Consider the following 25,108-nt stretch of genomic DNA (forward strand, 5'->3'; position numbering starts at 1 on the left):
CACTTTGAAGCAATGTAAACACTGCCTTTCCTCTGAAAAGTCAGTGTTTATGTTGAAAAGCCTGTAGGGACATGCTATAGACACCAGTACCACTACATTAAGCTGTGTGTGTGTGTGCGCGCGTCTGCTCGTGAGTGAGCTTGCATGTGTGTGCCTGCTAGTGAGTGAGCTTGTGTTTTTATGTCAATGAGCTGATGTATATCAGTGAGATTGTTTGTCTATGAGGCTGTGTATCAATGAGATTGTGTGTGTCATTGAGATGTCAGTGAGATTGTCTGTGTCTGCATGTGAGTATGCTTACTATATAATTAAACGTTTTACTCTGAAAGGACCAATATTTTATATTAGAAAAAGCAATATATATATATATATATATATATATATATATATATATATATATATATATATATATATACACTCAATCATCTGTCATCTGGAGTGGCAAGACATAGCCTTACATATTACATGCGACAATATATATGTGACTTATGGGGCTGGCATAACATTTTTTTTCCAGGGCTGCTTTGTATCCCCAGTATGAGAGTCTAAAGTTCTAGTCTTCACTCCCCCTCCTGTGAGTGTATACGTGTTATTGCCTCTCCACACAGAACTCGGCAAGCTAGGAGGAAGTGGCCTGAACTCACTTCCTCCCAGCAGGCCACAGTAGGAAACTAATGCACATTTGGAGGGCCATGTCCTCCCACAGGCTATATTTGTGGGCCCCGCAGGTCTTAACAGCCCTGCCTTAAAGAGTATGTAGACAAAGAATTAAAAAGTGCCCTTTAGCCAAGATACATATATACACACAAGCTCATGCACACAAACTCTCACACACTTATGAACACAGATTCATTTACAGATGTGTAACGGATCCCAGTACTCCAGCTGAGTACATCCGTGAAGAATCTCCCAAGCGCAGCAGTGATTATAATTGTGAATATAGCTCCCAATCCCCCAAACATGAGCCTAGACTTCAGGAAGGGGTACAATGATCTGTTTAATCCAGGCTCAATGGCCTGCTTATATACAGTACAAGGACACAGAAAACACACCCACAAAATGTCCCCAAAATATGCCATGTCACCATGACTAATCATAAAATGACAAATTATAGAAACACACAAACACACATATTTCCCACCTAGGAACCCCCATAGTTTATACATCCCCGGATAGTCTGGTATCTGAGCGCCCAACATATCCGAAAAGCACTCAGATCCCAAAAAATACAGCCGAAAAGGCCACCGGGGTAAAGTTCTGACCGGCCGCACATATGGTCCGATGCCCAAAACAGTTCCAGGGTGTTTTGTGCTTTTGACGGTCAACTTTGGGAGTTCCATGCGGAACAAATACCGAATGCACACTCTGGCTATTTAGTAGCGTTTGTTCGTATGGTTCAAACCTACTTAACGGCGCTCTCCTGACATGTGTGGGAAGGAAGCAGGCGTTAGTGTAAGTTCCGCAGTGTTCAGGAGTTTCCGTGTCCGATTTTAGTTCCATGCAATTGACGCCCAAACACCGCTTCCTGAATTCCCGCGAACAAGTTCCCACGTGTTTGTGCATATGAACGGTGGCCACCCAGCCGCACAATTAGAACACACGATAATTGAAGTGTCAGGAGAGGTTACCAGAGGTTAACAAGCCCAGAGGTGGTTCCCGAACAGTACAAGTAAATCCCACAAACCAAGTCTTTTTACCAGCCTTTTCTATGGCCCATAGTCAGTGGGCAGGAGGCTAGCCTCCACACTCCTCCAGGAGCCCATGGCGTCCAGGCAAGTGGGCTTTCTTCACAAGATGTAATCAAAATTATTAAACAATGCAGCTCCTGACATCACTGTGTCCTTCCTGCACCGTTCCATGCGCTCCATATGTTAATGCCAGAGCAATGTCACACCCAGACTCCCGGCATCACTCCCTCACTGCTGCACCCACCATGTCCAGTACATTTGGGCAGAGTATGTATGTCCCAATTCAGTAGGCAGCTTTCTACTCTGCCTTAGTGACTGTGCAGGACAGAATGCATGTAGAGGCTCTACACTTTGCAACATATTGGCAAGTGGCCATGCCCCCTTCTGATGTCATGCCCTCGGTCCTTGAACAAATGCCAGACTGTTTTAGTGCTTAGACTGTCCCTTTAACATATTTAAACTTTGTCAGAATTTAGGGGTTGACATTATGTTTAGATAACGAGTGCACTTTTGTTACAGTAAACTGCATACAGCTTCCAGATTTTGCCACTCTGGTTGAAGATGGGGAATTTGCTTTTACAATCTCTTTTGCTCATTGAACCTTACTTGCCTGTGCTTATGTGGCTATTTTATGCATCTATGATTCTGCATTTGGTACTATTTTAAACAGATCTCTCATGAACCATTAAAAAAAAATCAAAAAAAATCAAAAAAAAAAATCTCTTAATTCTTCCAATCTTTCTCCAACAGAATAGAATGCCAAGCTACTCTGAAAAAGCTGCATTGTTCTTCATCCGGCATCCAACAATCTAGACTGTCCATTCAGATCATTTTTTTCCAATTGAAAAGTGTTCAAGACACATAAAAATTATATGGAATCACGTTATTATATAGTTGCTTTTTATTCATGCCAGGGAATTTGAATTGCTAATATACCTGAAATTTAAATGAAGCTAACCTAAAAAGATGTAAATCGTGCTGAAGCAATAAGCTTCAAACAGTCTCAGTTTATTACACAAGGTCTTGTAGAAACATGATAGCTGCAGTGAAGGGTAGACAATGTGGATCTATGCAATTGGTAAATGTTGTTTAAAACATAAATATGTTCAAATATAATTATGAATGCAACAAAAAAAAAAAAGGATATTTAATAGAATATAATAATACATTTATGTCAAACAACACTGGGGTTACATTTCTATGCAACCCTTACATTTTGATCACTCCATGTATTTCTCTTTAACATGTTACATACCAAATGAGAAGGATTGGATGAATACTCTAAATTATTTTTCTCATATTTATAAAGAGTATCAATCTAAAATTAACCGGATTTACATGTACAGAGGTTAACTAAATTGCTAAATTGGTGCTTGGCAAGATTTATTTTTGTGAGCTGCAATAAAAATCTCTCAAAATAAATAAGTAAATAAAAGTTAGTAGTTGTAAAACCAAAACCATGATTAAATATATTATAATTTATAACACTAAAACTACAAGATGTAGATTTATTTTTAAACGTATTGATTTTTATTGAACAAAAAATATGAAAGAATGTTTGTATAGAAACACATATTTGGTCAGATTTTTTTAACAGGAAAAAAGGATCAGATTAAATGCTCTCCTGCACCATCCTTTAATTACATTTCAAAGGTAGCAGAGTAGAGCTATATGAGCGCTCAGAGTTAATTCAAGGCTTACATATTCTAGACAATTTGTCCAGTGCACCTGCTACTCCATGGGACATTTCCTCATCAAGACAGAAGGTAGAAATTACCGTGGCTATTTAAAAACAAAACAAAAAACGCCTGGTGTGGACTCCTGCCTTTAAACGTGGGAAAGAGCCAGCTTTCTCCCAGGACACCAGCCATGACAGTAAGGAATGCAGAAGATAACCAATAACCAATGGCCAATAACTAGAGATTTATAAGGAAGTAAGGGAGGCAATAAAAGTGTCTTGTAGTGGTGTTCGGTCCGCCCCCTATTCGTCATGGAGGGAGGGTCTGGGAGGGAGGGTCTGCTGCTGATTGGCTGGAATGTGTCTGCTGACTGAGGTACAGGGTCAACGTTTACTCAATGATGACGAATAGGGGGCGGCCCGAACATCGCATATGTTCGCCCGCCGCAGCGACCGAGAACAAGCTATGTTCACCGGCAAACAGTTCCCGGCGAACTGTTCGGGACATCTCTAATTACTACACGTCAGTATTGAGAAAGTCTACATCAGACAAAATGAGTAGACAGTTACCTAGGAAGATGAAGGCTCTGCTATTTGCACATTGTTATCATCAGTGGTTGTTACACTATATACACTATTCATCGTTATCCAAGATCTGAATAACCATCAGCATTTGTTAAACATCTGTTGGTGAGCTATTTATGGTGCTTCTCCTGAATATTGCAAGTAGTTTTTACTTTAATTTTTATATCCTTGAAATTGCTTGAAATGTTATGACTGCCTGTTTTTGGATGTTTTCATTCCACAGAAACAGGTAACGTACTTTTTGCAATTTATTTTAGGATTGGACTGTTTATGCAAGATCTCTCTACTCTGGTTATCATTTACTTGGCAGTCTCCATTCACTTTGCAATCTTTTTATAAAGCCTTATATTTAACTATTTAAAAAATAAAAAACGCATGACCTTCCATACCATCATGCAGTCCAGGGGCTTTAACGCTCGTTGACAGCATAGACATGCTGCAAAATCAGCAGCAGGGTAATTCCCTACACACAAAATGTAGCCCTGCGTTCAAGCTCCAACTACTCCTGGGTAGCAGCAACAGCACACATCAGCCCAAATACATAGATACATTGTATCACTCCAATGGGGCCATTAAAGTGTAAGATCACCTGCCACATCAAGACAAATTTCTTAGGTGGGTCCTATACTAAGAATCCACCTTGTTGTTTTCAGCTAAAAAGACAAATCTCGAATAAGACAGAGTGAGGTATTTTTCTGAACCTCTACACACTTTTTACCCATAATAGGTAAAACACGAGATGGGTGGCAGCACTGTAACATGGCTGTGTAATACATGGTGTTAAATCCCTGCTGGTACCAAGGAGCCCCAGATATACCTAATACAGTTAGTGGCCCCAGGCTGAGAGATGAGCAATGTGCAGCAAGCTTATTGAGCATGGCACATGGCCCTTTAAAATAGTTTGCATAGCGTGGTTGAGTGTGATCGTGTTCAGCTGTGGTCATTTTACAATAACAATTTAAAATAAAATAAAAAATATGAAAATTCATTAAATATTAAGCTGGAGAAAGTTAAAATCTGTTATTCTAAAATTACAATAGTAAAGGAAATGAAATTTCCCAATATTTATATTAAACTATAAATATATTGTTGCATGCACACACATATTTAGTCTGGTTTTAATAAACATGTCTTACTCAGAGGTCATGTCGTTAGATATATTAATAGTAAAGGATATAGAAGTGGAGTATAAAAATCATGTACAAGTTAAAAAAAAAAAAATTCCACTTAAAAAAATTTAGGTTTTAGATTCATTTTCTCACTGAGCAGTGGTTTCTCAAGGCATGATTTAATTATTTATTATAGGAACCATACGGTAGATAAATTAAATTGTGCATCCTATAATTTACCTCTTTTATAATAAGTGCACCCACACTTCTTGTATATAATTTTGTTCAGGAGAAACAAGGCTGTTGATTCACATCAAATATTTACATATGAAACAATTTAATATGAATACAATCTAAAAAAGTATGAGAAATTAAGAAATGTTATTTTCCAAGTGCATGACATTTTAATTGTGAATGTTGCAACACGATTAAGCTTTTGCTGCAATAAATTACACATATTTGTATGCTCTGATGTCCCACAAGTACAATGATGCCCCCCATGTACAGGTTTTATACTATTTTGTAAAAAAAGTACAAGGGACAATTTTTACACATTGAAAATTGCCAGATCAGTTTGCTGGGTACCTAGCAGTGGGGGGGGGGGCACATGGTGGGTCAGGGACAAAAGTCCCGCCCTCGCCGCAGTTTGACCCCGCCCCTGCCGCATGTTAAGCCCGACCCCCGACACAATGTGTTTTTTTAATTTATTTATTTATTTAATAATCCCTGGTGGAGGATTCATTATTTTCCACCAGGGATTATTAAAAAACAAACACATTTCCCTTGATAAAGTGCCATAGTTGGCACTGTATCCATATACACAGTCCATACACACACACACACACACACACACACACACACACACAGACTGCTGAGTCCATACACAGACACACAGACTGCTGAGTCCATACACAGACACACAGACTGCTGAGTCCATACACAGACACACAGACTGCTGAGTCCATACACACACACACACACACACTGCTGAGTCCATAAACACACACACACACACATACAGGCTGCCGAGTCCATAAACACACACACACACACACACACACACACATACAGGATGCAGAGTCCATAAACATACACACACACACACACATACAGGCTGCCGAGTCCATACACACACACACAGACTGATGAGTCCATACACACCCACACACAGACTGCTGAGTCCATACACACACACACAGACTGCTGAGTTCATACACACATACAGACTGCTGAGTCCATACACACACACAGCCTGCTGAGTCCATACACACACACAGCCTGCTGAGTCCATACACACACACAGCCTGCTGAGTCCATACACACACACAGCCTGCTAAGTCCATACACACAGACACACAGACTGCTAAGTCCATACACACACATAGCTGAGTCCATACACACACACATAGCTGAGTCCATACACACAGACTGCTGAGTCCATACACACACACACAGACTGCTGAGTCCATACACACACACACAGACTGCTGAGTCCATACACACACACACAGACTGCTGAGTCCATACACAGACACACACAGACTGCGGAGTCCATACACAGACTGCTGAGTCCATACACAGACTGCTGAGTCCATACACAGACTGCTGAGTCCATACACAGACTGCTGAGTCCATACACAGACTGCTGAGTCCATACACAGACACACACAGACTGCTGAGTCCATACACAGACACACACAGACTGCTGAGTCCATACACAGACACACACAGACTGCGTTATGTCCTGTCTTTTTATTTTTTGGTAGAAATGTAGTCACAAACCCTGGCAAAAGTTTGCATTTATATATTTATTTTTTTTTACACAAAAACTGCACTTTCACTGATGATATCATCGTTATTATATGTTTTACTGCTCTAAACACTCTTATTTGGTTCAGCAATGTGTCATGTATAGAACATGTAAAGATTTAATGGGGTTTTGGAAAGTTACAAGGTCAAATCCTTACTCCTCTTTTGTAGCAGACTGTACATGTTTTCTGGAAAAGGAAAAATGTTGATACAGCGCTAGTTCTAATAGGCAGCAAACACTGGAACTTGGATACCTCAACAATCCAAGCGCATGTGTATGCTCCTTTAAAAGTAAGTACATTTTAATTATTTTTTTAAGCTATATTTGCACTTCAAACAGAGAGCACAATTTTTTGTATTACTATTTTTACTATATGTACACTGAATAAATACGGAAGAACACTCACCAAACGGAACAACCATGAACTGGGATAATACCGCTCCATGATTTGACAAAGAGCTGAATTGGAAGCTCTTTGTTTGTGAGTGTATTTTTTTTATCTTCTTTTCATTTACCCTTTGGCTGTTTTATTGGATTACACGATAGGATTTCTCTCTTTATATTTCATGTGAGTTGCACATGTTGTGAAGGTGTCACTATACATACTAATGTTCCTGAAATGATTCTCATGGTTTCTCTACTACATATCCCATGACAAAGACTGTATTGTCAGAGGCTGATACATGAGAGCTACTATATAGCTCCTGGTTTGTGAGTGCATTTTTTATTACCTTATTCCTCACCTCTGTCATATACAATATTACACTATTTTGCCTTCCTTGTCCTTTCATCTCGTGGAATCCGCGTAAGCTGATGAACACACTACAATACCTGCTGTACTTTACCTCCCCTATCAAGAATTCTACAATCAATCAAATTTTGGACTATTCTGTATATACTATTTTACTACTTTTTATTATCAGTGTTGCTTAACATCTCTTCACCAACATTTGGCACAACCGGTTTATCTCTACCTGTACATGTTTTCTAGTTTGACTTTTTGTGGGCTTTGAGGAGGATTCTACAGTGTTTTCAACAGTGATTGCAATGACAAGGGATTACAGGGCTGGTGAAAGAATGGTGCATCCATGTGGCTTCTTTTTGTACAGAATATAGGAATTATATACTACCATCTGGGCAAGGTACGAGGCAACTTTTTTTTATACTAGGTCTTGGTGTTACTGTGAACCAAATATGTCTGAATACATTGCCAAATCTATTCTCCCTATATGCTTGTGGTATGCAACAATGCACTTTGGCTTCTCCATTTGTGAACTGCTTCTATTATTATCTAGCCATATATGATACCCCATATTCATTAAATTTCATACAATGTTGTCATATGTCCCCACAGTATCAGGACATCCTAGTAGATCTAGATGACCAACTTGTCTTGCTTTAATGTGAAATGCCCAGGTATAGCCAGTGTCGCACTTGCACAACTCAAAGAAGTTTATTCCATAGCAAGCCCCTTTGATGAAATGTACTGCCTGAAAAGCAGTCTTCCCTTGAATTTCAAAAGTGACTCGTTTATGCAGATATTTTGGTTAGGTGGCAATATTCCAAATTGTGATCAATTAGGGAGCTAATTTTCTGTAGACGGTAATTCTGGAGGTCTGAGAAGCTGTTTATATCTATCCCACTTCTTAATCTCTGGAAAAGAGGGGTAGCTTGGATGGGGTGGTTATTTCAGTAACTCAATACTGGGCTTTTTTTCACAATCTCCATTGCTAGCATCATTTGGCGCCCCAAATCTCCTCATTTCAGTGTTGCCATGTATTCTTCCCGCTGTACTGAGAATCAGGATTGGCAGCAAGATATTGGCTGGCATACATAATAACCAGATTGGTTTGGCCTACACCCAAAATTAACAACTGATTTCAGTATAAAACGCTGCAAAAAGCACTAAGAGGGCTATTTAATTAAAATACACTAAAGTGGCGTTATATAAAAAAAAAGGAAGGTTAAAAGGGTCAGATTTTAAATAAAATAAAAACAATGTAAAAGATATGAGGACCACCCCACCCAAATAAATAAATAAAAACAGTACTAGTGTACTGATCACAGTATTGGCACTGTGATCAGCAGTGAAAGGGATAAATAGAACAATTTATTTTATTACACTAGCAATCTGGAACACAGTCAGCAATGATCTTTCTGTCCCTCTTGCCTCAGATCAAAGTGAGGGAAGGACGAGGCAGAATACAATCTCAGAGCCCACAATACAAATCATTGGCTGTGACACTGTATCAAGTGATCGCGACGACAGGCTGTCAGAATTTCTAAGATGTTTATTATGACTTATCTCCTATATTTAACCAATATGTATATGAAGTGAGAAAACTAAACGTGGAAATCCACAGCTATTTATCCTGCAACAGGGCTCTTCCATTATAGTTATTATTTGCATTTGCCGATATACCGTATATATAGATGTCAAGTAATTGACATACAAAATATTACCAACAGGAATAAAAGCTCCCTGTCAATCATTGTTAAAAGTGGTGACTTTTGCAACTGGCAGTCAGCATAGAGAAAGCATGCAGAGGAAACGGGATTGGTGGTATTTGCCTAATTACTCTAGTTTAAAAAGTGGTGCAAAAAAGGAAAAGGGGTGGCCTCACCAAAAGAATACGTCTGCGGATTGCCCCATAGTACTTTAACCCCTTAAGGACACATGACATGTGTGACATGTCATGATTCCCTTTTATTCCAGAAGTTTGGTCCTTAAGGGGTTAAACCACTTTTTAAAACAGAACACAATGATAAATCTAAATGTCTATTTCTCCTCCTCATTAGCAATGGGTGTGCTCACTGTGCCCTATACTGGACTAGGGATGGCATTTACTTAATCTTTAATCTTAATTTAATATTATAATATTAGACATTAATATATAATATAAAGCATTACCTGAAAAGGTTAACGTAAGTTAAAGGTTATTCTCAATGTTTTATTCAGTTATGGAACTTCCAGACAAGTGACAGTTCCCCATTAAGCATATTCATTTCCAGGCAAAAATGCAATCCAACAAGTTTTTAAAGTGTTATTTAGGAACGACGGGTGGTATCTACGTTATCTATTTCTATAACATACAGTCGCAATATATTACATATTCAGCACGATATTCTTTTTAAGATAGAAAAACACATTTTTCCATTTGCATTTAATCCTACTGTTTTTCAGTGGCTGGCCAACACCATATAATCTCGCAAATATTAGCTCAAAGGAGTAATTCAATATCCAATTCATTTCCTCCTGTTTTTGGAATACTTAACTTTATCAAATATTTTTTTTTACTTTCTATAAACTGGAAACAAATGGCAGAGAGAGAACGAGGAAAACCTGATAGGGAGAACCCCTTCACAACATTGCAAGAACATTTTACATGTTAAATTTAGAAATCTGATTCAAAACCAAGGAATATTCATTAAGATCATAAGAGTATCATATATTTCATGTTAATACTGTTAACGGACACAATGCGATCTAACTGGGAACCATGCCCATCATATTCTTTACTGAGATCTCATATCATAACTTCTTTTTATCATACCACCTGAAATATGGGAGGCCTATTCAGTATTTTTGAATAATACATTACTGAATGTTCAATGTTAAAGGAAAGACTTTTCAGGATGTTTTACACGGAGTGGTAGATTTACGAATACCGGCCGTCAATACCTTTTTAAGCATATAATAGGCATAACTGAAACATGGTGGGATGAGACACATGGCTGGGCAGTTAACTTAAATGGGTTCATGTTATTTAGGAAGGATAGGAAAAACAAGAAGGGTGGTGGGGTATGTTTGTATGTCAACCTTAAGCAAATGGAATGCGATGAGGAAAATGTGGAAGCTTTATGGGTAAATATCTGCTAGGGGGAAAAGAAGGGAAACCAACTATTGGTTGGGATATGTTATAAACCACCTAATGTCAATATTGACTAGGAACAACAGCTGTTTCAGCAAATTGAGAAATCTGCAAATCTGGGTAACACTTTAATTATTGGAGATTTTAATTACCCGGACATAAATTGGGACAGAGGGTCACAACTTGTACAAGCACCAACTAGAATGGATGCTTGTCTGGACTTGGTTTTAACAAACAACGTTGATCTTTTGACCAACATTCAAGTAGGTGAGCACTTGGGAAATAGTGATACAATATAGTGTCCTTTTTATAATAAACTCAAAAAAACAAAAGCACATGGGGTATACTAAAACATATAATTTTAAAAAGGCCAATTTCAATAAGTTAAGGGAAGCTTTACAATATATTGACTGGCATAAACTCTTTAGTGAAAAGAACACTGAGGATAAATGGATCATCTTCACAAAAAATATTAGAAAGGTAAATGTCTCCGTATGTATCATTGGGAAATGAATATAAAAAACAAATTAAAACCAATGTGGCTAAGAAGAGAAGTAAAACAAGAGATTAAAAATAAGAAAAGGGCATTTAAAGCATTTAAATTGGACAAATCAGATGCATCTTATAAAAGATATAGGGAAGATAATAATGCTTGCAAAAAGGCAATTAGACTTGCTAAACTTCAAAATGAAAAAATGATAGCTAAAGAGAGCAAAACCAACCCCAAAGCATTTTTTAAGTACATAAATTCTAAAAAACCCAAAAATGAAATGTAGTTACACTAAAAACTGAAACGGGGGTGTTAGTTAATGAAGACCAGGAAAAGGCAGGAATTTTAATTAACTATTTCTCCTCCGTATATATTAAGGAAGAACCCATGGCAATAGATGTCCAAATGATTGCTACTAAAAACTTGCAGAATAATTGTAATTGGTTAACTCAAGACAAGGTGCTGCAGCAACTAAAGAAAGTTAATATAAACAAAGCTCCAGGGACTAAGTGTAGAAATAAGTGAACCTCTGTTTTTAATCTTTCAAGATTCTTTTCTTTCAGGAAGTGTCCCGGAGGATTGGAGGAAGGCAGATGTGGTTCCTATATTTAAAAAGGGTTCAAAATCCTTGCCTTGAAATTATAGACCTGTGAGCTTGACTTCTGTGGCTGGTAAAATATTTGAAAGGTTATTAAGGGATAATATTAAAGAATTCCTTGAGAAGAACATGGTTATCAGCAAAAATCAGCACGGTTTTATGAAGCACAGGTCATGTCAAACTAACTTGATTGCGTTCTATGAAGTAGTAAGTAGAAGTATAGATCAGGGTGTTGCAGTGGATGTGATCTATTTGGATTTTGCCATGGCATTTGATACAGTTCCACACAATAGATTAGTGTTCAAACTCAAGGAAATCGGTCTAGATGAAAATGCTTTTTCTTGAGTAGAACATTGGCTTAAAAACAGAGTACAAAGAGTTGTCATTAACGGTAAATTTTCAAGCTGGACAGAGGTGGCAAGTGGTGTCCCTCAGGGGTCTGTTCTGGGACCCCTTCTATTCAACAGGTTTATAAATGATCTTGAAGACAGCATTGAAAGTCATGTTTCAGTGTTTGCAGATGACACAAAACTCTGTGAAATAATACAATGTGAGCAAGATATTACTTTGCTGCAGAGGGATTTAGATAGACTGGGGGACTGGGCACTCAAATGGCAGATGAAATTTAATGTTGAAAAATGCAAAGTTATGCACTTCCGCGTAAAGAATACACAAGCAACGTATACCCTTAATGGAAGCGAATTAGGGATAACAACACACGAAAAGGACTTGGGAATAGTTATAGACAACAAACTATGCAACAATGTGCAATGTCAATCAGCAGTGGCCAAGGCCAGTAAGGTATTGTCATGCATGAAAAAGGGCATTCATTCTCGGGACGGGAATATCATTTTGCCTCTTTATAAATCACTGGTAAGATCACATATTGAATATGCTGCAATTTTGGGCACCTGTTCTAAAGAAGGATATTATGGCACTAGAAAAAGTGCAGAGGCGGGATACAAAATCAATAAAAGGAATGGAACATATCAGCTATGAAGAAAGGTTAACAAATTTAAACCTATTTAGTTTAGAAAAACGTCGCCTGAGAGGGGATATGATAACATTATACAAATATATTCGGGGCCAATACAAACCATTGTGTGGAAATCTATTCACAAACCGGACTTTACATAGGACACGAGGCCATGCGTTTAGACTGGAAGAAAGAAGAGTTCTTACTGTAAGAACAATCAGGATGTGGAATTCTCTGCCTGAAGAAGTGGTTTTATCAGAGTCCATACAGATGTTCAAACAGCTACTAGATGCATATATTCAAGAATATAATATTTCAATGTAGGGTAATAACTGCTTGATCCAAGGATAAATCTGACTGCCATTCTGGGGTCAAGGAGGAATTATTTTCCTAGCTTGTTGCAAAACTGTGCTTCAACCTATTTTTTTTTTTTGCCTTCTTTTGGATCAACAGCAAAAAACAAATGTGAGGAAGGCTGAACTTGATGGACGCAAGTCTCTTTTCAGCTATGTAACTATGTAACTATGTATAAAGTTCTTCAGAGACAGCATGGGTTGACAGATGGACATATGGACAGTGACTAGAAACATAAAAACATAGAATGTGTCGGCAGATAAGGGCCATTCGGCCCATCTAGTCTGCCCAATTTTCTAAATACTTGCATTAGTCTCTTACATCTAGGATAGCCTTATGACTATAACACCCTCACTGTGTTAACCTCTACCACTTCAGCTGGAAGGCTATTCCATGCATCCACTACCCTCTCAGTAAAGTAATACTTCCTGATATTATTTTTAAACCTTTGCACCTCTAATTTAAGAATATGTCCTCTTGTTGTGGTAGTTTTTCATCTTTTAAATATAGTCTCCTCCTTTACTGTGTTGATTCCCTTTATGTATTTAAATGTTTCTATCATATCCCCCATGTTTCCTCCAAGCTATACATGTTAAAATCGTTTAACCTTTCCTTGTCGGTTTTATCTTGCAATCCATGAACCAGTTTAGTAGCCCTTCTCTGAACTCTTTCCAAAGTATCAATATCCTTCTGAAGATACGGTCTCCAGTACTGCGTACAATACTCCAAGTGAGGTCTCACCAGTGTTCTGTACAATGGCATGAACACTTCCCTCTTTCTACTGCTAATACCTCTTCCTATACAACCAAGCATTCTGCTAGCATTTCCTGCTGCTCTATTACATTGTCTGCCTACCGTTAAATCATCTGAAATAATTACCCCTTAATAGAGAGAAAGAACGAACATGTTTAAGTACCACTTTTTAAAACTTTGCCCAAACAAATGTATCAAAGTACAAAGGCATCTAACCTTGTTTAGTATGTATATCTGAAGCCAGAGGCGTAACTAGAAACCACAGGGCCCCAGTGCGAAAATTGCCCTGGGGTCCCCCCATGTGTCTACCCCCCGTACATCTACCCTCCCCCTCTCATACGTTGCCCCCTCACACATGCAGACACACACACATACATACGCATAGATACACATACAAAAAAAATTAAGTCACTTCCTTGGAGCCCTGTGGTTCCCATGCTGACTTCATCCTCCTGGCTCCCGTTGTAAGCTGGTAGGAGTGACGGGCCAGTCACTTCCTCCCAGTGTGTGGAAATCCATAGCCATCGGGTGGCCCTGACAGCTTGGGCCACCCGATGGACCCCTGAACACGTGGCCCCGGCGGTTCTACTTCGCAGGTCGGGCCGCAACACATGGTGGCGGGCACCAAGTCGCAGGGCAGCCGGGCCCCATGGAGTAACAGGCCCGGCGCAGCTGTGACCCCTGCGATAGTTCCGCCACTGTCTGAAGCAATAGATTATATGGAATGTTGTAATTGCTGGTATTAAAGTTAAACTTATGGGGGGAAAAATCCTGATGAGATTAGAGAGTGTTTTTTCTATTTCATCTCCTAACATCTCATTCACTAATCATAAATCCATACAAATCCATGCATACAATCCATCGTGTCCACCTCCTGACCGTCCTCTTCTCCACCTCTGCTCCTTCAGAAGTCGTCTAATTTGCCCTACTTGGGATGCATCCCCAAGCATGGCAAGTCTCTTTAGTGACAGCGCGCCAGCATCACTGTGTAACTATATTCCATAGCCAGTGCTAGAAGCTTGTCAGTCAAGGTCTTGGCACGCAGGGGCAGTGACTGACAGCTAAAAAAAAAATGATTTCGCTTTTTCTCTTAACCTGTACTTGTGCTAGTAAAATCACTAGCACAATGTATAGATACAATCTTATGCTCAATCCTTTAAGCTTAATTTATAGATAAGTAAGAAAATGATCTGTAAACCACATTGTTTAAAAAAAAAAAAAAAAAAAAAAAACGTCTGAACAATTTTTAAGGATGGTAAAGAATTATGAAATTATGTTTGGTATGGTAGAAAAACATGCCACAGAACAAATTGTGTGCAAACGAATACAGCAAAGATAATTTACTGCTGATTATTTACCAAATAGGAAGTGAATTAAATACAAGGGCATAGGGTGTAGTTAAATCAGTCATGATGATCAGCTGAGGACGGATGTTGGCGTGATGACGTAATGACGCTCACGCCGGGAGGGGCTGTGATCGGAGAGAAGCTGAGACGCTGATGCCGCCATTGCCGCGAGGAGACGAGAAAGATCGAGGAGGCTGAGGAGAGACCTTGAATGGATCCGCATGTGCACAATCCAGACAGGCACTGAGCATCAGGAGGATGTGTTGAGACGCTGATACGCTGAGATTGCGAGAGTAACGATACTATTTTACCGGATCTGTACCGGACTGTACCGGAATATTCCTTCCTTTGTTGGGGTGAGTTAGCCTGAGCCAGCCTGATACCTGGGATAATAGCTGTTAAGCTTCTGAAGCTTATCAGGATGTTTAAACCTTCTGGTGAAGCATTCCCCCAAGGGGCAAGATAGTGGGAAAGAGAAAAAGAGAGGGGAAGAAAAAGAAAAAGGAGTTGTTTCCTTTTCCCTTAACAACACTGAGACAATAACTAGTAGAGGGAAAGGAAGAGAGAGGAAGGGGAGAGGAAAAGAGAAAGAAAGGAGCAAGTTGGTCTTATTATTTTTCTTTTTCTCTGATTAATGGAATGGGACATAGCACAAAGAACTAAACCAAGTCCGGATTTTGACTTATTTTCCTCTCAACTCACTCTCAAGACGTTTTGCAGACATTTTTTTAGACATTCTCTAGACTCGGTTACTTTTGAATATAAATATGGAGGTGACCGCAATTAGTGGATCATATGTTAAACTTCCATGTGTGCCTTGGAATACCTGCTTTCACTGAAGGGATCCAGACATTTCCCTATGCTCTAAATTAATTTAACTCAATCTAGTTACTCTGAAAAATGATTTACCATTAGAATATATATCTAATTCTCAAAGAGAAATGTCATCTAAAAAAATACCAGATAAAACCTCAACAAGGTCAGATAAAAAAGGCCAGAAAAATGAAAAGAGACTCTCAGCTTTTTTTGTTCCACAAGACAATCAAGAAGGTTTGGAACAATCCTCTTTGGAGTCGTTACATATAGGGGTTTTACCCTCCCCCACCAAGACTTTTGATAAAGAGGAAGTTACTCCTATTCTTTTAAAGAAATGTGCTTGGAAGATCTCTAATGATATCAAAATGGAGCTGAGTGACAATTTTTTAGATCTAAAAACGGATTTAGCTAGTCTAAATGGACGTATCCTAAAATAGAAGAAAAGGAAGAGGCTTTAGCATTTCAGCTTCAAGAGACGAAGGAGACCAAAACTAAGATGGCATTGAAATTGAAAGAATTGGAAGATAAAGTATGTGATCTCGAAGATAGATCAAGAAGAATGAACTTGAGATTTAGAAATATACCAGAGGAAATATCAGATGTCCAATTACATGACTTTTTAATAAAATATATTCATTGCTTGGGGATTCCTATTACACAGCAAGATCTCAAGATGTTACGTTATCATCGTCTTTCCCATAGAAAGCAGGATCAATTATACCCACGAGATGTAATTGCGGCGTTTACTACGTTTGAATTTAGGACACAGATTCTCCAAGCAGCAAGGAAGACGAGGATAAATGATGAAAAATATAAAGAAATAAAAGTCCTAACAGACGTTTCTTTTATAACGAGGCAAAGAAGAAACCTCTTTTCTACGATTTTTCCATGCCTGAAGAAATATAATTTAAAGTTAAAATGGAACTCACAATCAGCTTTACTAATTTGCTACAAAGACATATGGAAGTCTTTTAAGACAGCGGAGCTTGCCCATGCCTGGCTGAAAGATAATGATATGTAGCTATTTTATTATCACTTTAGCTAGCGAGGTGTTATGCCCTTTTTTTTTGTAATAAGTAAGGGAATTAGAATTTCAATAGCAAACGATTCAGATGGGTGCTTCGTTTTTTGAGAACTTAAGGATATATGGGCTGGTTTGAGATATTATAAAATATTTTTAGTTTTATTAGTTTAGTTTCACTTTGTCACTTTACTCTATAACTAAATTGATGCATTGACTTAGGATTTTCAGTCAAATCACTTCTTATTCCTATTAATGATGACACGATAATCAATGGCACACTTAATATCCTTAGTAATTATGATAGAATTAACCCTACACTTATATAGTGGATACGTTGAGAGTTTACTCATAAAGCTCTAAATAGGATAATGGGAAAATTAACAAGTAAAATAGTAAATGATTTGGAGTGTTATAGTGCTTTTGAAAATTTAACAACATTTAACGACGGGTTTGCCTGGGTTATTATGATCTTTTTTTTTTGTTCATCTCTTCTCTCTCTCTCTTTCTCTCTCTCCCAATAAGATACTCCGAATCTATATACCCCTCCCTGTGGGACTCTATGGGATTCCCAGTACGTGGAATACATTTTTGTATTCCAGGTTTATATATAAATATGAATGTTTTATGTTGTTTTGTCAGTCTTGTAACATGTTTAACTGGTCGGATATATTGTACATATGGTCAGGGAGCCAAAAGAAGAAAATTAGATTGAGATATGGTTAGAGTTTTAACTATTATTGCCCAAGGTCTTAATTCTCATGTTAAACGAGGTTATCTATATAATGCCCTTGTTAATCAACATATACAAGTAGGGTTTATTCAGGAAACCCACTGGATGGCGGACTCCAAGAAATTTTGGTTCTATAAAAAATATCCTCTGATCTATTCTGCTTCCTTACAAGGAAAAAAAGAAATGTGGTGTCTCAATAATTTTCTCTAGAGAAGTTACCTTTGATTGTTGTTTTAATTATCTAGACCCAGACGGGAGGTTTATCATCTTGGTTGGTCAATTGAATGGGATGGATTACACTTTGGTCAATGTGTATCTACCTAACAAAGACCCAATTAAAACATTGGTTAAAATTTTGGATCTGGTGGAGCAAGTAAAAAAAGGCACAGTTATGATTGCGGGTGATTTTAACTGTATTCTTGATACTTAGAAAAATCTAAGTTGTTAAAAATATCGTATGACCAAAAGGAAAGACTTAATAGAATTCTATCTCAGAATGAAGTTGAATCAGCAATTGATAAGCTTGTTAATAGAAAAGCCCCTGGTCTGGACGGGTATACGAACTTGTTTTACAAGGTTTTTAAAAAACAACTCCTCCCGTCGTTAACAAACACCTTTAACCCCTTAAGGACACATGACGTGTGTGACACGTCATGATTCCCTTTTATTCCAGAAGTTTGGTCCTTAAGGGCTTAATGAAATGGCAACTAAAGGGTCTGCCTCTTTAGACCTATTAAGGGCACATATCACTCCGATTTTGAAACAAGGTACAATCCCCTATGAAGTGAGTAACTATCGCCCCATATCTTTGGTTAATGTTGACGTTAAACTTTATGCCGCAATTTTAGCGGAACAATTAAAAATAGTATTGCCGTCACTCATCCATCAGGACCAGATAGGTTTTATGTTGGGTAGGCACTCATTTAATAATACGCGTAGGGTCCTGAATCTGCTGGAGTGGGCTCGGGCTGAGGGAACCCCCCTCCTGACCCTGTCGATGGAAGCTGAAAAAGCCTTTGACAGGGGTTTTTTGAGGAGAACTCTCTCACAATTCGGTTTTGAGGGGTGGTTTATGGATGCAGTTGGGGCTATTTATTCGAACCCTTCAGCTCGTATAGTAACTCGTGATATATGCTCAGACTGGTTCAGTATTAATAATGGGACAAGGCAGGGGTGCCCTCTTTCTCCCCTACTATATGTGTTATCAATAGAACCTTTGGCGAATAACATCAGACAAAATGATAGGATTAGAGGAATGGGTACACAAGATGATGAATGGAAGATATGTTTGTATGCAGATGATATTTTAATTTCTATTACAGAGCCTCATGTTTCCCTCCAATATTTAATGCAAGAATTTGATAACTATAGTAGTGTCTCAAACTATAGCTTGAATATGAATAAAACAATATACAAAGAGACAAATTAACATTATTAAAGAAATATTTTGATTTTAAATGGACGGAAAAAAGAGTTTCCATATCTAGGGGTGACTATATCTGCAGATACAAAAAGGACTATGGAAATTAATTTTTTGAAATTGTTAAAAGAAATTAACGCCCTATTAAAAGAATGGAGAGTGCATGAAATCTCCTGGTGGGGAAGGATCAACACCATTAAAGCCTATATAATCCCAAAATGGGTTTATCTCTTTGGGATGCTCCCTCTCTCGATATCTACACATTGGTAAAGTATGCTACAAAGTAGTATTACATCTTATATTTGGAGAGGGAAGAGACCAAGAATTAATACGTACACCCTATCTAGGAAAGCCCAACAGGGGGGATTAGGATACCCCTTAATTTCCCAAATAGATCAGGCTAATATGCTGGTACATGCCAGCAATCTCCAATTAAGTGATTCTAAAAATCAAGCTTGGTACAAGATCGAAGCAGCTAGAATTGGACTAGATAACCTTGAATTCTCCTTTGGAGAGAAGCAAGTCAGAATAATCAAATGGCTGAGATTCCATCTCAATATCCTCTATCTTTATTATAAACACTAAAAGAATGGAATATTATAAAGAAAAAACTAAAGATCAACAAAAAACTTTATGAGAACTTGGGTTTAAGCTCTTTAGAACACTATATGCTGTAGATTAATCTGGTAAACTGGTATAACGATCCTAATTATACGATAAAAGATCTTTATAATGAACAACAATTAAAAAGCTTCAAAGCTCTTAATGATATGCTGGATTTACCCCCTAGAGAAATATTTAACTATCTTCATATAAAGAACTATCTTAAAGATAATTTATTAGTCCTAGACGGCCAATTGGGAAAACTTCAATTTCTATTCCATTCAACATTTGGTGTAAATCCTTTATGATGACTAAAAAAAGCCATACACTGTTTGAATATTTTAGAGACCTTTACCAAAGTTATGTACAGATGGTATTTGGTACTGAATAGACTAGCAAAAATATCCAACTCTAATCCGTCAAATTGCTGGCGGTGTTTCCAACAAGACGGCTCTATGCTCCATATCTGGTGGGCTTGTCCCAGAATTAAGCCTCTGTGGAATATTTCATTCAATCGAATATATAGTATCGGAGGCCCTAGATTGGAGCATAAAGCAGAAATTGCCCTTCTCCATATTATGGGTGAAGAAATAAAGGATGCTCGCGAAATTGTGACTTAACATTGTTTATTAGCAACTAAAGTTCTTATCGCGAGATTCTGGAAAAGTACCTTGATCCCCAATAGAGACAAAGTTAACGCCCAATTATTATATCAACTAGAGATGGAAAAAGGGATCATCCTTATGAATGATCACCCTAATGTTGATATTCTGACATTATACTCTAATCTTGTTGATATGACTAAAGGGCTGGTTTGAAACATCTGGACAAATGTACCGTATATACTCGAGTATAAGCCAACCCGAATATAAGCCGAGGCCACTAATTTTACCCCAAAAAACTGGGAAAACTTATTGACTTGAGTATAAGACTAGGGTGGGAAATGCAGCAGCTACTGGTAAATTTCTAAATAAAATTAGATCCTAAAAAAATTATATTAATTGAATATTTATTTACAGTGTGTGTATATAATGAATGCAGTGTGTGTGTACGAGTGCAGTTCAGTGGAGGGGGCTGGCAAGAAGCACTTACCTCTCCTGCAGCTCCTGTCAGCTCCCTTCTCCTCCGCGCCGGTCCGGTCAGCTCCCTCTGCCAGCTCACACTGTAAGTCTCGCGAGAGCCGCACTATGACCCCGCGGCTCTCACGAGACTTACACTGGGAGCTGACAGAGGTGCTGAACGGACCGGCGCGGAGGAGGAGGGAGCTGACAGGAGCTGCAGGAGAGGTAAGCGCTCGCTGCCAGCCCCATTGCCTGTATTATGGCAATGTAAATTGCCATAATACAGACATTGACTCGAGTATAAGCCGAGTTGGGGTTTTTCAGCACAAAAAATGTGCTGAAAAACTCTGCTTATACTCGAGTATTTACGGTAATAGATTATACATAGACTTTTCCGAAACCCAGTACTAGATATTATCTTATGGGCTCCCTGACCATATACTGACCATATACTGATAATAGTGCTACTTTTTGCTTATATCCCTTTTTCTTTTTTTTTATACGGAACTCTCGACCTGTTGTTTTATGTCAATATCTCTGACCAGTTATATTTGTCTTATCTCTTTGGGTAGTGGGTTTCTCAGAAATGTGATGACTCGACTTATTCATATTGTATTTCAAACCTATATGCATTGGAAGAGTTATATCTTAGATATACATGACTTAATCTGATATACCCTATGTGTTGTAGTCCTTTCCGAGAAAGGTTGCTCTTTTGTAATACCCCTCTCAGTTGTTGTATTGTATCTTCTTTGTCGTGTCTGTTTTTATTACTATAAAATTTTATAAAAAAAGAATTAAATAAATCAGTCATGACATGTTTTTTTTTTATTTCATGGGTCCTTGTGGGACTTTTCACAAAAGGTAGCCATCTGTTTATATTAAAGGGACTCTCCCCAGACCCCGGAAGCACATTATCTTGCTAGAGTGCTCTATGCGTGAGAAGTGTGCACTCTTTTTTTTATATTTTACAAAAAGTGCCGATTTCTATAAAAAAATTGCACTTCCCTAAATTAACCCCTTAAGGACACATGACGTGTGTGACACGTCATGATTCCCTTTTATTCCAGAAGTTTGGTCCTTAAGGGGTTAAACTTGTTACATACGTTCTGGTTGTTTAGCTAACTGGAGCTAAACTCAAGAGGCAGCAATTACACAGAGCACCTGTCTTGCAAAGACTTCTCATTGAACTGCATTGGCAAGTCTGTGCTTGGACAGAAATTATTATTTATTATTTTTTTTTTTTTTTTTTTTTTTTAGGTGTTTTGGCAGTGATGAGTCCCTTTACGTCAAATGTTTTAGGTATCATTCATGTTCAGTAATCAAGCCTAACGCAAACATTTAGGATAAAAAATAATGTAATGATTACTTACTGTGGTATAACTGGTAGTACTGTCCATGAACCTTCATTTTTTAAAATTTCATGTAGAAGAAGCACTCTTGGAAGATCCTAAAAGGGGAAAGAACAATTAGAACATTAGCAATGCATTCACGTATCGCTAAAATGTGATTTTCCATCACATTATAAGATCTATGATATTTTATACATTAAGAGAAGCAGATTTGTCAAAACAAATAATATGATGGAGAACTCTCTCCACCACACAGGTTGTGATACAGTTGAGTCTAGAATAAAACTGCTGTTAAATACGGTCATTTAAATAGCGCTACTATTGGAATCTGAGTTATCATGACAATACCCAGCCTCCATAGTGAAGATTGTTCTGCATGTATTCTACAGGTTATTATAACAGAATCATATTTTAAGGAGTATGTAGGTTGTGTTAGTATAAAGAGATGTAAAATGTCAGCCTGTAGTTGACTGTAACTGTTCTTTTGCTAGGTATCACCATGGTAACCAACATTCCCACATTAGCGCTGTCCGTTTGAATCTAGATTGGATGCTCAGTACACACGCACATACGATACACACATTTTTTTTTATTTAAGCACAAGGAGATCTCACTTCTTGCAGGATAATTTAAAGGAGCGTACCAGACCGTTTCATTCTTCAAGGAAATTTGTACTGGGTCTATTATTCCTCCAAAGACAGCACTTGATTTGCTAAATAACTGATAACCGTCTCCACCGAAATATCATAAGAGTTTATTAATGGACTAACAAATAGACTCTAAAATATTACCTCTGTCATATCGATGGGCATAATGCGGTCACTATTTCATTAACATGAAGCAATAAAAAGCATATGAACAACAATTCAAAAGATACACTTTACAAAACATTTTAATATTCTCTCATCTTTGGCTTTTCTCCAGCATGGACACAAGAGGTTGTATTGCTGTAAAACAACTGATATAATATATATTACCGACTTTGAGAGAAACTTGGCACAGTTAACACAGCTCAGTGTTCCATGTCAAGTACATTTACGGAGCACTGTTAACGTGTTTCTTAAGTTACAATAACTGTGTGCCCAATGACTCACACGTAAAATGCTAGATACTCCATTGCCGAAACACATTAGGATTGTTTTAAATCAGAAGATTTTTTTTGTTTGTTTTTCACGGTCAGTTTGATCTTAACAGAATAGAACAAAGATACACTATTTCTAATTCCATGTTCTATTTAATGAGGTAAAAATGAAAAAGTATGTAGCATTTTCAGTACTGTAAGCGTGTACTTTTATACAGAGTTCCAGAAAAGTGAGTTCTGTTCCGAGTGAACAAATTTGTTTTCATACCTGGATTAAAAATGACACTCCAAGGTGGATCTAAAACCCATTTGTAAAGCATTATAGCAGATATCTTTCCAGTGCTGCAAATAGTAGGACTACATTCCTCTTGTGGTGGCATCCTCTTATGGATGAGAAAATATCAGCTAAAAATAAGACAGACTCAAATATAAGAATTAATGAGAATGTTTGACAGTACGTGCACGATCAAAGTAATCACGCAAGTGGGAACTAACTCACGTGAAGAATAAGGTTTGCATTATTTTTATTTTGGCAAGAGAATGAGATGCCAATTGCAGTTCTACACCTCACGGACTGTAAAATCGTTTAAGAAGGGATCTCTTCTCCTCTTCTGTCAACTTTATTTGTATCCGTTGTTAATTTACTAGTTTCTAAATAACTCCTCTGTATAAATATAAAGTGCTGCAGAAAATATTGACATTATATTACAGTAATAATAATAATAATAATAATGATAACGCAAGGGGCAGATTTAGCAGGTTCAAAACTGTCACAATGATCTCTGGAACAGTACCTAAATTACACAAATTACTCAATTCCCACCTATCCATCAAAACAATTTCAAATGGCACACTGACCGCAGTCCACTCTTTCAAATACTTGGGTATGATGTTAGACCCCAATCTATCTTTTGGCCTGCACATAGAAAAGCTTGCATCTAAACTTTATCCAAAACTAGGTGCCCTGTACAGAAACAAATCCTGCCTAAGCCCTACAGTAAAGGAAAAGATTGTACAGCAAATGCTGATGCCAATCATTGATTATGGGGATGTAGTATATGCATCTGCATCACAATCCCACATTAATAAACTCAACACATTGTATAACTCGTTCTGCCGATTTGTGCTACAATGTAATTACAGGACCCACCATTGTGACATGCTAAAAGAACTAAACTGGCTGTCTCTGGAATCCAGACGCACCCTTCATCTTTCCAGCCTTGTATTTAAGAGCTTTTCTGGGAAGCTCCCACCCTACCTGAACACAATGCTTTCCCCGGCTGTTCCCACTTCCTATAACCTCCGATCCAGTATCAACACTTTACTTAGTCTACCTCAATACAAAAAGAAAGCAGCCCGATCCTCCTTCTCCTACAGAGCACCGCGTTTGTGGAACGACCTCCCGCACAATTTAAAATCTTCCCTAAGTTTAAAGTCCTTTAAGAGATCCCTCTCTACATACTTCAAAACAGAATGCACCTGTCATGGTTGATTATATATTTTTCCTACCTGTTCTATGTTAAATTTTGTATATATTGTATATTAATATTGTTTTTGTATTTTATTGTACATTAACTGTAACAATGCAATGATTTGTGGACCCAGGATATACTTGAAAACAAGAGAAATCTCAATGTATCTTTCCTGGTAAAATATTGTATAAATAAATAAATAAAAAAAATAATTTGTTTATTTCAGAAAGAAAGACACAAAAAAAAACCTTTGTTAAGTTTTTTGACGATGATCGAGCTGGGTGCTTCCT

General features: G+C 37.8%; 1 protein-coding gene across 1 annotated transcript in view; it reads right to left on the minus strand.

Moving 5' to 3' along the window:
• B3GLCT (beta 3-glucosyltransferase) overlaps nucleotides 1-25,108 on the minus strand; it is a 366,333-nt gene that overhangs the window by 126,388 nt on the left and 214,837 nt on the right. Inside the window, exon 5 of the mRNA XM_063429471.1 lies at nucleotides 22,287-22,363. Coding sequence (XP_063285541.1) covers nucleotides 22,287-22,363 — 77 coding nt within the window. The remainder of the gene's footprint in view (nucleotides 1-22,286; nucleotides 22,364-25,108) is intronic.

Source organism: Pelobates fuscus, chromosome 1, assembly GCF_036172605.1.
Source record: "Pelobates fuscus isolate aPelFus1 chromosome 1, aPelFus1.pri, whole genome shotgun sequence".
In the NCBI taxonomy this organism is placed as follows: domain Eukaryota; kingdom Metazoa; phylum Chordata; class Amphibia; order Anura; family Pelobatidae; genus Pelobates; species Pelobates fuscus.